This window comes from Hypanus sabinus, chromosome 6, assembly GCF_030144855.1.
Source record: "Hypanus sabinus isolate sHypSab1 chromosome 6, sHypSab1.hap1, whole genome shotgun sequence".
In the NCBI taxonomy this organism is placed as follows: Eukaryota; Metazoa; Chordata; class Chondrichthyes; order Myliobatiformes; family Dasyatidae; genus Hypanus; species Hypanus sabinus.
This window is the reverse complement of record NC_082711.1, coordinates 126,850,475-126,863,794: the sequence shown is the minus strand read 5'-3', so window position 1 is coordinate 126,863,794 and position 13,320 is coordinate 126,850,475. Positions and strand designations below refer to the sequence as shown.

General features: G+C 41.6%; 1 protein-coding gene across 8 annotated transcripts in view; it reads left to right on the top strand.

The window, feature by feature from the left end:
* LOC132395815 (protein CASP-like) overlaps positions 1-13,320 on the top strand; it is a 739,549-nt gene that overhangs the window by 60,564 nt on the left and 665,665 nt on the right. For all 8 annotated transcript variants that reach the window (XR_009512755.1, XM_059972899.1, XM_059972897.1 and 5 more), the window contains exon 2: positions 9,737-9,847. Coding sequence is in view for 7 of the 8 variants with exons in the window: in XM_059972899.1 (XP_059828882.1) it covers positions 9,737-9,847 (111 nt within the window). In the remaining variant the exon portion in view is untranslated. The remainder of the gene's footprint in view (positions 1-9,736; positions 9,848-13,320) is intronic.

Below are 13,320 nucleotides of genomic sequence, written 5' to 3'. Positions count from 1 at the left end.
AGGAAGTGATCAACTTCTGCCTTAAAAATATCTATGGACTGGGCCTCCACTGCAGTCTGTGCAGAGCATTCCACAAATTCTCTACTCTCTGGCTAAAAAAAAGCTTCTTACCTCTTATCTAAAAGGTCATCTCTCAATTTTGAGGCTGTACCCTCTAGTTCTAGATACCCCCACCATAGGAAACGTCCTCTCCACATCCACCCTATTTAGTCCTTTCAACATTTGATAGGTTTCAATGAGATCCCTGCGCAACCCTATCTCACTGAGTACAGGCCTAAAGCTGCCAAATGCTTCTCATTCCTGGAATCATCCTTGTGAACCTCTTCTGGACTCAGTATAATGACAACACATCCTTTCTAAGATATGGAGCCTAAAACTGTTGACAAAACTCTGGTATTGTTTCCTTGCTTTTGTATTCTATTTCCCATTAAAATAAATGCCAGCATTGCATTTGCCTTCTTTACCACAGACTCGATGTATAAATTAGCCTTCTGGGAGTCTTGCACAAGGTTTCCTAACTCCCTCCACACCTCTGATGTTTGAACCTTCTCCCCATTTAAAGAATAGTCCTTGCTATTGTTCCTTTCACCAAAGTGTATTATCATACTATTCCGAACACTGTATTCCACTGTATGACAAACAGTGTGAAAAGTAGTGGTCCCAAAACTGAACCCTGAGGAACACCACTAGTCACTGGTAGCCAACCAGAAAAGGTCTTTTCTATCCCCACTTGCTTCCTCCTTCCTGTCAGCTATTCCACTCTCCATGCCAGTATCTTTCCTGTAATGCCATAGGATTTTATCCTGTTAAGCTGCCTCATGTGACACCTTATCAACTGTCTGTTGAAAATCCAAGTAAATGACTTCCATTGCTTTCCTTTGTTCACTCTGCTTGTTACTTCCTTGAAGAACTCTTAACAGATTTGTCAGGCAAAATTTCCCTTTGCAGACACCATGCTGACATTGATTTATTTTATCATTAGTCTCTAAGTACCCTGAAACCTCATCTTTAATAATGAACTCCAGCACCTTCCTAACCACTTGAGGTTAGGCTAACTGGCCTATAATTTCCTTTCTTTTGATTTCTTCCCTTTTTAAGGAGTGTAGTGACATTTGCCATCTTCCAGTTCTCTGGAACCATGCCAGAATCAAGAGATTCTTGAGAGATCATGACTAATGCATCTGTTATCTCTTCAGTAACCTCTTTCAGGATTCTGGGTTGTGGCCCATCTGGTCCAGGTGACTTATCCACCTTTGAGTTTGCCTAGCACTTTTTCCATAAAACCAAAAGACATATGATCAGAATTAGGCCATCTGGCCCTTCAAGTCTGCTCCACCATTCAGTCATGGCTGATTTTCTTTTTCTCCTCCTCAACTTCAGTTCCTGGCCTTCTCCCCTTAACCTTTGATGCCATGTCTAATCAAAGGAATTTCTCTGCATCTCTGTTTTGAAAGGGTGCCCCTCTATCCTGAGGCTGTGCCCTCTTGTCCTAGACTCTCCCACTGTGGGAAACATTCTTTCCACATCTACTCTGTCTAGGCCTTTCAACATTCGAAAGGTTTCAATGAGATCCCCTCTCATTTTACTGAATTCCAGTGAGTACAGACCCTGAGCCATTGAATGTTCCTCGTATGATAACCCTTTCAATCCTGGAATCGTCCTTATCAATCTCCTCTGGACACTCTCCAATGCTAGCACATCTTTTCTAAGATGAGGGGCCCAATACTTTTCACAGTATTCAAGGTGAGACCTCACCAGGCCTTCTAAAGCCTGAGCATCGCATCCTTGATCTTGTTTTCTAGACCTCTTGAAATTAATGCTAACATGGCATTTGCCATTAACCACTGACTTGACCTGCAGGTTAACCTTCAGGGTGTTTTGCACAAGGATGCCCAAGTCCCCTTGCATCTCAGATTTTTGGATTTTCTCCCAGTTTAGAAAATAGTCCATACATTTATTTCTACTACCAAAGTTCCTGTCCATGCATTTTCCAACATTGTATTTCATATGCCACTTTCTTGCCCATTCTGCTAATCTATCGAAGTCCTTCTGCATCCTACCTGTTTCCTTGATACTGCCTGACCCTGCACCAATCTTCGTATCATCTACAAACTTGGCAACAAAACCATCTATTCCATCATGTAAGTCATTTATACACAGCATAACAAGAAGTGGTCCCAACATTGACCACCGACCTCTGTGGAACACCACTAGTCACTGGCAGCCAACCAGAAAAGGATCATTTTATTTCCACTCACTGCCTCCTACCAATCAGCCAATGCTGTAACCATGCTAGTAACTTTCCTGTAATACTATGGGTTCTTAACTTGATAAGTAGCCTTATGTGTGGCACCTTGTCAAACATCAGACTTTACTTTCTCCCTAGCAAATTTCAAGTTGAACACCATCATATTGTGATCACTGGTTCCTAAGGGTTCTTTTACCTTAAGCTCCCTAATCGCATCTGGTTCATTACAATACACTCAATCCAATGTAGCTGATCCCCTAAAAGGCTCAACAACAAACTGCTCTTAAAAAGTAATCTCTTAGGCATTTAACAAACTCACTCTCTTGAGATCCATTAGCAACCTGATTATTTCCAGTGGACCTGCATGTTAAAATTGCCCATGACTACCATAACATTGGCCTTTTGACATGCCTTATCTATTTCCTTTTGTAATCTGTGCTGTATATAAACTGCCATCAATGTCCTCTTACCCTTGCAGTTTCTTAACTTGACCTACAAGGAATAAACATCTTCCGATCCTACCTCACGTCTTTCTACTGATTTGATGCCATTCTTTACCAGTAGAGCCACACCACCCCCTCTGCCTACTTTCCTATCCCTCCAATATAATGTGTAACCTTGGACATTCAGCTCTCAACTACAACCATCCTTTAGCCACAATTCAGTGATGGCCACAACATCATACCTGGCAATCTGTAATAGTGTAACAAGATCATCCACTTAATTTCTTATACTATGCACTTTTAGATACAACACTTTGAGTACTGTATTTGCTAACTTTTCTGATTCTGCATCCCTAATGTTTTGATACTCAGCCTGTCGGCTGCCAGTCTGACTGTACACTATCTTTAGTTTTTTACCATCTGTCCTATCCTGAATCCCTTTACTCTGGTTCCCAACCCCCCCAGCCAAATTACTTTAAACCCTCTCCAACTGCTTTAACAAACCTGCCTGTGAGAATATTGGTCCCTCTCAGGTTCAGGAGCAACCCATCACTTTTGAACAGGTCATACCTCCCCCAGAAGAGATCCCAATGATCCAAGAACCTGAAGTCCTGCCCCCTCCACCAGCTTCTTAGCCATGCATTTATCTGCCAAATCCTGTTTCTACCATCGCTGGCGAGTGGCACAGGCAGCAATCCAGAAATTACTACCCGGGAGGTCCTGCTTCTCAGCTTTCTACCTAGCTTTCTAAATTCTCTTTTCAGGACCTCATTGCTTTTCCTTCCTATGGCATTGGTCCCAATATGTACCAGGACATCTGGCTGCTCCCCCTCCCTCTCCAAAATGTAATAGCAATGGTGCTCACTCCTGCTCCCTGGCACAGTGAAGACAGATGCAAAGTACCCATTAAGTTCATTTGCCATTTCTTTGTCCCCCATTACTGCCTACATTTCCAGTGGCCCCATATCAACTCTCACCTCCCTTTTACTCTTAATATAACTGAAAAAAACTTTTGGCATCCTACTTTATATTACTGGCTAGTTTGCCCTCATAGTCAATCTTTTCCCTTCTAATGGCTTTTTGGTTGTCTTTTGAAGGATTTTAAAGGCTTCCCAGTCATTCCTTTTCACTTTTGCTACCTTGTATGCCTTTCCTTGGCTTTTTTTTTGCAGTCACGGTTGCCTAGTCCTGCCATTTGAGAAGAACTTCTGTGGAACATGTCTTTCCTGCACCTTGTGAACTATTCCCAGAAACCTCTGTTCTGCCAGTATCTTCCAGTTTACCTGGGCAAGCTGCTCTCTCATGCCTCTGTAATTCCCTTTATTCCATTGCAATACTGAAACATGTGACTTATGTTTCACCTTCTCAAATTGCAGTATGAATTTAATCATATTATGATCACTGGCTCCTAAGAATTCCTTTCTGTTAAGCTCCATAAGAAGATCTAGGTTATTACACAACACCCTAAGATAACCTTTCCCCTAGTAGGCTCAAGCCCAAGCTGCTCTAAAAAGCAATTTCATAGGTGTTCAACAAAGTCCCTTTCTTGTGATCTGCCACCAACCTGATTTTACCAATCCCCATACATTTTGAAGTTTCCCATAACAATTGTGTCATAATCCTTATTTTATGCCTTTCCCAGCTCCCTTTTCAATCACAGCCCCACACTTTGTCTACTATTTGGAGGCCAATCATTGATACCCATTATGTTTTTTTTTACCCTTGCAGTTTCTTAACACCACCCACAAGGATCCAATGTTTTCTGACCTATGGCACATCTTTCTAAAGATGTAATTCTATCTTTTACCAACAGAACCACACCACCTTCTATGCCTTCCTGCCTTTCCTTTTGATACAAACTATATCCTTTAACGTTAAGCTGCCAATTATGGCCTTCTGTCATCCATGACTCAGCAATGCCCACAGCTTTACACGAGCAATCTTTAATTGTGTCATGAGTTCCTCCACCTTATTTCGAACCCTATGTGTATTTGAATACAGCACCTTCAGTCCTTCTTTGCTCTTTTGAATTTTACCTTTGTGGTATAATCTAACTCTTTGCATTTGTACCCAATCATTGGCTTGTCTTTACATCCATCTTCTGAGAGTCATCCTTAGCTCTATCATACCCATTCCCATCCCCCTACCAAATTAGTTTAGACCACTCCCAATAGGTCTAATAATGTGTACACGATGGAGCTGGCTGAGTTCACAACTCAGCCTGCTAAAAGCCAAAAAGCTCTCCAATGTTGCAAAAGCTTTCTTTATGACTCTTATCTACCTGTGACACCACTGTCAAAATGTTTTGGATTTGTATTCCCAGGTACCTCTGTTCTACCACATATTTCAATTCCTTACCATGTAAATACGACTCTGATTTCTCCTCTCAAAGTACAACAGAGTTTTCTTCTTTGGTTAGGTAGTCAAAGATCCAGTGCAAAGGGAGATTTGAGTCTCGGGTACAAGAATTTGCAATTGAGTTTGCTTGAAATTTTAGTAATGAAGGCAGAGCTATCGTCAATAAACAATTGTCTGTCCTGACGAAGGGTCTCAGCCCGAAATGTCGACAGTGCTTCTCCTTATAGATGCTGCCTGGCCTGCTGTGTTCCACCAGCATTTTGTGTGAATTGTCTGATATAGGTGCCTTTACTGTCTAGAATAGTGGCCACCAACCTTTTGAAGCCCAAGATCCCCTACCTCGGCCTTAATGAAAGGCAAGATCGACTCCAAATCGATTAGTTACATGCCTGCACACTGGGGCAGAAAAGACCGGAAGTAAAACCCCCGCAACCCGGAAGTAGAAATAATGCATGAACACCAGTGGTCGTCACCCTTTTTTTTTGCACTGCAGATTGGTTTAATATTGGCAATATTCTTGCGGACCAGCTGACAGGGGGTGTGGGGGTGGGAAGTGTTATACACATCTGGAATACAGCGATACTCGAAGCAGGTTCCTTATGTCCAGCCTATTCCGCAATTTAGTTTACGTGGCTCTTGGCGCTTAGCTTCTGTCCTGCTTGCTCACGTTTTTTTCTGCTGGAAAAAACTCAACGGGTTTGTCTTTAAGCACAAGGTGCTTGGACTCAGGGTACCGAAGCAGTTTTGAGGCTTCATTGCCTCATTAGACAGCCTCCCACCCGCTGCCAGACGCCTTGGCCAGGTGCTGCTGTTCCCGTATCGGGGCCGCGGCGGTCGCAGTCCGGAGAGCCCCCCTTGTAGGATCTATCGGCCGACAAAAGCTTGTCTCGAGGGATGACTTTCAGTAGATTGCAGCGAAGTAGCTACCCTGCTACTCTGCTACTTACGAAACCCTGAGCCTGAATTAGGTCATCTGCGAATATTTTAGCATTGGGTTCCCCATGAACATTTGGTGTGGTGAACAGGTTCAGACGCGGCGCCCATCTTTCCGCGCTCCAGGCCAGTAGCAATGGCACTTACTGCCGGCCGCACGAAGTGGCCAGTTACCCGAGGCCAACCAGTGATCCCTAGCGTGAGGGTGTCGCTGCGTTTAGGCGACTGATGACCTCACGTGGGTAATGACTTCGCGTGCGTTCAAGTTCAACAGTGGGCGTGACAGGGAATGAGGAAAGGTGCAGCTGACTCGTATCGTTTCCTTGCGGCCCGGTGGTTGGGGACCACTGAAGTACACTGTAGTGCGTGGCGGGGAGCTACAAGCACGTGCACTGGGCAGAAAGAACAGAACTAAAACCCCGCAACCCAGAAACAATCTCTCAACAGTATTTGTGTATTTATTTTCCATTTTTTTTCGGGATCTACTGGGAAAGTCTCAAAGATCGACCAGTCGATCGTGATCGACGGGTTGGTGACCACTGGTCTAGAAACTCCAGGGGTGATTGAAGATCACAGAGATCACCATCTCTCTGGACCTGTTTGGGCAGTTAGATGGCAGTCTGCCCAAGGTGAAGCTAAATGCACATTTACGGAATAGGACCTGATATTCCACCTGGGTAGACTACAACCTAGCGAATCAGAATCAGGTTTATTATTATTGACGTATGTTGTGAAATTTGTTGTTTATTTATTGTTTTGTGGCAGCAGGAAATATTGGCAGGAAAAAGTACTTTAAGCTCCAAAACGAAAGTGCAAAACTGGAACAATAAAGTGGTGTTCAATGGTATGAACATTGAATTTTCCAATTCCAGGTAACCCTCATCTTGTCCTTCCTCATATCTTGTCCCCCACATATTCCCCCACTGTCCTCCATTTCCCCTATTTTTGTTCCCTTTGACAGCCATCTTCTTTTCTTCTAATTTCATCCATCTACTGTCCACATAGTTCATCCACCTGGCCTTTGCATCTGCCTTTCACGTCCCTCCTAATTTTTCATTATTATCTTCTTTACTTATTGGATTGCTGCCTGGGTATCTTTTGTGTTCCCACTTAGTAACTCTTATCAACAACTGTCTCCACCTTCACCATCCCAACCCCTTCCTGGCTCCAACTTCCTTGATCTCTCTCCTTCTATCATGTATCCCAACACCACCTCTCCTCATCTCCTACCTCTGCCTTCTCATCCTGTCCTCTTTATACTGTCTTCCCTCTCCACACTCAGTCCCTTCTCCAAATGCAGGTTTTTGATTTGAGCCATCAATTTGTTCCCTCACCCCCGGAGATGCTGAGCTCCTCCAGAAGGTTATTGCCATCTTGTCTTATTGCATTGCTGCTCAACCTTCTGCTTCATAATTTTTCAGCTTTAACATCCCATTTTTTGATTTTCCTCTTTGAAGCACACTCGACTAACCTAATAACCATATTGCTCTGTAAACATTGTAATTACTGGCCTTCTCTTCTTACAATATTCCTTTTGTCTTGTCCATTTGTACTATATCATTTCTACAATTTAGTACTGGCTGTGAACCTCACTTTTTTGTTCTCAAGGATCTTCTTCAGAAACATTAACCATGTTCCTCTTTCTACAGACACTGCAAATTGTACAAAATTTATTGATTTAAATCTGATTCCAATATCTGTAGTTTTTTAAAAGAAACCATTTGTAATTGTTCACACAAAATGCTGGTGGAACTCAGCAGGCCAGGTAGCCCCTATGGGGAGAAAAGTACAGTTGATGTTCTGAGCCGAGACCCTCCAGCAGGACTGGAGAAAAAAAGATGAGTATACTTAAAAGGTGGGAGGAGGAGGGAGAGAGAAACATGAGGTGATAGGTGAAACTGGGAGTGGGCTAGGGATGAGGTAAAAAGCTGGGAAGTTGATTGGTGAAAGAGATACAGAGCTAGAGAAGGGGAAGTCTGATAGATGAGGATAGAAGGTCATGAAAGAAAATGGGGGAGGAGCACCAAAGGGAGGTGATGGGCAGCCAAGGAGATATGATGAGGAAGGGAAAAGGGAATGGGGACAGTTGAAGGAAAGGGTGGGTGGGGTGGCAATTACTGGAAGTTTGAGAAATAAATGTTCACGTTTGAGGCTACCCAGACAGAATATAAGGTGTTGCATCATTTTCTTGAACTTCTAGTAATGGACACCCCCCCCCTCCCCCCCCCAAGCCTCACCTGAGTATTGTGAATAGTTTTGGGCACCTCATCTAAGAAAAGATGTGCTCACATTGGAGAGGGTTCAAAGGAGTTTCACAAGAATGATTCTGGGAATGAAAGAATTGCCATACGAGGAATGGTTGGTAGTTCTGGGTATGTACTCGCTGGAATTTAGAAGGATGAAGGGGGAATCTTATTGAAACCTTTTGTATGTTGAAAGGCCTATTCAGAGTAGATGTGGAAAGAATGTTTCCCATGGTGAAGGAGTCTAGGACAAGAGGGCACAGCCAAAGGATAGAGGGGTGTCCATTTGAAACAGAAATGTAGAGAAGTTTCTCCTGGGTGGTAAATTTATGGAATTTGTTGCCACAGGCAGCTGTGGAGGCCAGGTTGTTTTAAGGCAGAGCTTGGTAGGTTCTTGATTGGACATGGTATCAAAGCTTACAGGGGGAAGACTGGGGAGTGGGGTTGAGAAGGGGAAAAAAGGATCAGCCATGGTTGGTGGAGCAGACGCAGTGGGCCAAATGGCCAAATTCTGCTCATATGTCTTATGGTCAAATTAGTAAAAGTGTCAAAAGTTTTGGGGAGAAGGCAGAAGAATGGCGTTGTGAGGGTAAATATATCAGCTGTGATTGAATGGTGAAGCGGATTTGATGGGCTGAATAGCCTAATTCTTTCCTATTCTTCTGGGCTAGTTTCCTCATTGTTATTTTTAATTTTTGTTTTGTGTAATATGCTGAATTTCAACTATACCATACCTTTTAAAGCAAATATATTTGTAGTGCATTGTCACGTGACAGTAAAGGTATTTGGAAAATTCAGTAGAATAAATGTATTTAACTGTTCCAGTACATTAGGTTATTTTTCTTGTCTCTTGTTTGCACGATCAAGTAATTTATTGAAAAGAGTGATGTATTTTTAACAGAGATCTTCCTTGCTTATTTATATTGCTATTGTCAGCAAGTAATTTAGTACAGTAATTTATCTGCTTATCTCAATAATTTAGAATATTTTGTGATGAATATTTATAAAGTGTAATATACATTTGATGTAATAAGACCAGCTGACTAACTGGATATATTTCATTTTGTTTGATGATTTTGTTATTCAAAGGCATTTCTATTATTTTCCCATTGATACATAATTTCTCTTGGTAATGATGAAGCTGGTCTTTGGTTCTATAATTTCATAGGCTGTTTTAGCCATGGGATAAGTGGCCGTTCCTAACATTAGACCCACTTTGTGTTTGTGTGTGGTTCAGTGGATGATATTCAATCAAAACCATTTAAGTAATCTTTCTGTATGAGTAACTTGAATTGTAGTGTACTGTCCAACTTACTTGTATAAAAGGAAGAGAAACAGTTGCAAATGAGATTTATTTTATTACTGTCAACCAGAGTTAATTTTCAGGATGAATCTAGATTCACATTCTGTATAATTTAGTAGCAGCCTAATTTTTTTTCCATTGTTTTTCCAGAAGATTTTTTGTTAGTACTTGTTTCTTCCTCTGACTTTTTATGCTTCCCTTTCAACAGAGAGAACTTGATGCTACTGCTACAGTATTGGCCAATCGACAGGATGAGAGTGAACAGTCCAGAAAAAGGCTTATTGATGAAAGTCGTGAATTTAAGAAGAGCACACCAGAGGTGGGTAAAGTAATGCAGTTTATTCTTCAGCCAGGGGGCACAATTATGAACAAACTGTAAAGTGATTTTTTGCTTTTGCAAGTTGAATTTCTTCTTTCCTCTTCTCTTGGAAGTGTTCAATATGAGCATAAAGAAGTAAGAAATATACAGATTTAGTGAAATTATCTTAGAAACTGAGGTCAGAAATGCAATTGGATTATAAACAAATTGTGGTGATACCAAATAAAAGTTTTGTTCCTATGTATACAGTGCAATACATACAGTTGAAGTCAGAAGTTTACATATACTTAGGTTGAAGTCATTAAAACTCATTGTTTAACCACTCCACAAATTTCATATTAGCAAACTATAGTTTTGGCAAGACGTTGAGGACGTCTACTTTGTGCATGACTCAAGTAATTATAACATCAATTGTTTACAGATTATTTCACTTTTAATTGACTATATCACAATTCCAGTGGGTCAGAAGTTTACAAACGAAATCAGCCAACACCGCAGAAAAGAAAATTGTGGACCTCCACAAGTCTGGTTCATCCTTGGGAGCAATTTCCAAACGCCTGAAGGCACCACGTTCATCTGTACAAACAATAGTACACAAGTATAAACACCATGGGACCACACAGCTGTCATACCACTCAGGAAGAAGATGCATTCTGTCTCCTAGAGGTGAACGTACTTTGGTGTGAAAAGTGCAAATCAATCCCAGAACAGCAGCAAAGGACCTTGTGAAGATGCTGGAGGAAACAGACAGTAAAGTATCTATATCCACAGTAAAACGAGTCCTATATCGACATAGCCTGAAAGGCTGCTAAGCAAGGAAAAAGCCACTGTTCCAAAACCGCCATAAGAAGCCAGACTACAGTTTGCAGGTGCACATGGGGTCAAAGATCTTACTTTCTGGAGAAACGTCCTCTGGTCTGATGAAACACAAATTGAACTGTTTGGCCATAATGACCATTGTTATGTTAGGAGGAAAAAGGGTGAGGCTTGCAAGCCGAAGAACACCATCCCAACCGTGAAGCATTGGGGGGCGGCAGCATCATGTTGTGGGGGTGCTTTGCTGCAGGAGGGACTGGTACACTTCACAAAATAGATGGCATCATGAGTAAGGAAAATTATGTGGATATATTGAAGCAACATTTCAAGACATCAGCCAGGAAGTTAAAGCTTGGTTGCAAATGGGTCTTCCAAATGGACAATGACCACAAGCATATCTGCAAAGTTCTGGCAAAATTGCTTAAGGACAACAAAGTCAAGGTATTGGAGTGGCCATCACAAAGCCCTGACCTCAATCCGATAGAACATTTGTGGGCAGAACTGAAAAAGCATGTGCGAGCAAGGAGGCCGACAAACCTGACAAACCAGTTCTGTCTGAAGGAATGGAACAAAATTCCAGCAACTTACTGTGAGAAGCTTGTGGAAGGCTACCCACAACGTTTGACCCAAGTTAAACAATTTAAAGGCAATGCTACCAAATACTAACAAAAGTGAATATAAACTTCTAACCCACTGGAAATGTGATGAAAGAAATAAAAGCTGAAATAAATCATTCTCTCTATTATTATTCTGACATTTCACATTCTTAAAATAAAGTCGTGATCCTAACTGACCTAAAACAGGGAATGTTTTCTCGGATTAAATGTCATGAATTGTGAAAAACTGAGTTTAAATGTATTTTGCTAAGGTGTATGTAAACTTCTGACTTCAACTGTAAATCATGCAAGAAATAGTGGGTAACCAAGACAGTCTTAAAACAATTAATATCAGTAGATGCAAATCCCATTGATGATGTAGAGTTGACTGTATTTATTATGTTGCATTGATTCGGGAACGCTTCACTTTTTTTGTTTTTTTTAAAATAGTTACTCCTTTATTCAAGAAAGATAGTTATTTTATGGGTCTTTACTGCAAGAAGATTTGAATTTGAACAAAGATATCTTTTTCCAAATATGTAGATAGTAAGGTTGCAGCTGAAATTTGTGTGTGAGATCAGTCTCACAAGGCAATACATAAGTGGATTAGAAGGGAGTGTATTAAACCTCAGATTGATTCTAGGAAATGTTGTATTTTAATATGAGAATTGACAGAATAGATGAAACCTGTACCTTAAAGTACAGAATGCGAGATGACCTTATTGAAACATAAAAAATAATTAAGTGGGCTTGACAAGGATGATATTTCCCCTGGTGGGGTGGCTAAAATCTGAGTTACCATCTCAAAATAAGTGGTTTATAATTGAGGGCAATTGAAAGTAATTTTTTTTTTCAGACAAGGATATAAATCATTTGGAAAGCTGGATAGAGCATGGGTTAGCAGTGTGAGGTTTTGCATTTTGGGAAGTCAGAGATGGGTAGGGCAATGAGGAATGTTGAACAGAGACCAAGGGGTTCCTGAAAAGTTAACAGGTGGATGTGGTGATGAAGAACGCGTATGAAATGCTTACCTTTGTAGGTTGAGCATAGAACTTAAGATCTTGTATGTTGTGTTGCAACTTGACCAGTCTAGTTAGGCCACACTAGAGTCTTAAGTACAGTTTTGGTTGCTACACTATTGGAAGAATGTAATTCCGCCGGAGAGAGTTCAGAGCAGGTACACCAGAATGTTGACTTGTTTGGAGGACTTGAGTTATGCAGAGAGATTGGATAGTCTTGGCTTGTTTTCTTTGGAGCAAAGAAGGGCAAGGGTAACCTGATGAAAGTACATACGGGTAATGCTCTGGGAAAGGTTTCACTACTAATGCAGTGGTTTCTCTGTAGCAGCATTGTGTTTGGGTTATGACTAGAGATAACGGGGCTTTGGAATGTACGATGTCCAATGAGGGGAGTGGTTTTCTTTCTTGTCTGTCCGAGAGTGAGCTATTCATGGGCTTTTGTTCGGTGGAAGATGGAGAAAGAAGAGGCCAGAATGAAGAGGTCATAGGCTGCAGGACTGAGTGGACGTGGAATGGGGTTGGGAGTCGACGACACGGGGGAAATCGATAGAGAACTAATGAATGAAAAAGTTGTGAGATCCAACGTGCGCATTAGACTGTTTCATTAAAATGGGCCCTTATTTGTTTTTGTTATTAACCTGTGTATGAGATGATGAGAGGCATTGACTGTGTGGATAGTCAGAGGCTTTTTCCCAGGGCTGAAATGGCTATCCCGAGAGGGCACAGTTTTAAGGTACTTGGAAGTAAGTACAGAGGAGATGGCAGGGTTAAGTTTTTTTGCACAGGATGGTGAGTGCCTGGAATGGGCTGCTGGCAATGGTGGTGGAGGTGGATACGATAGGGTCTTTTAAGAGACTCCAGGATAGGTACATGGAGCTTAGAAAACAGAGGGCTATGGGTAACCCTAGGTAATTTCTAAGGTAAGGACATGTTCGGCACAGCTTTGTGGGCTGAAGGGCCTATAATGTGCTATAGTGTTCTATAGTCTAACCCTCTAGTCAAACTATAAATTATAAAGCTAAATTGTTTAATTGCATTTGTT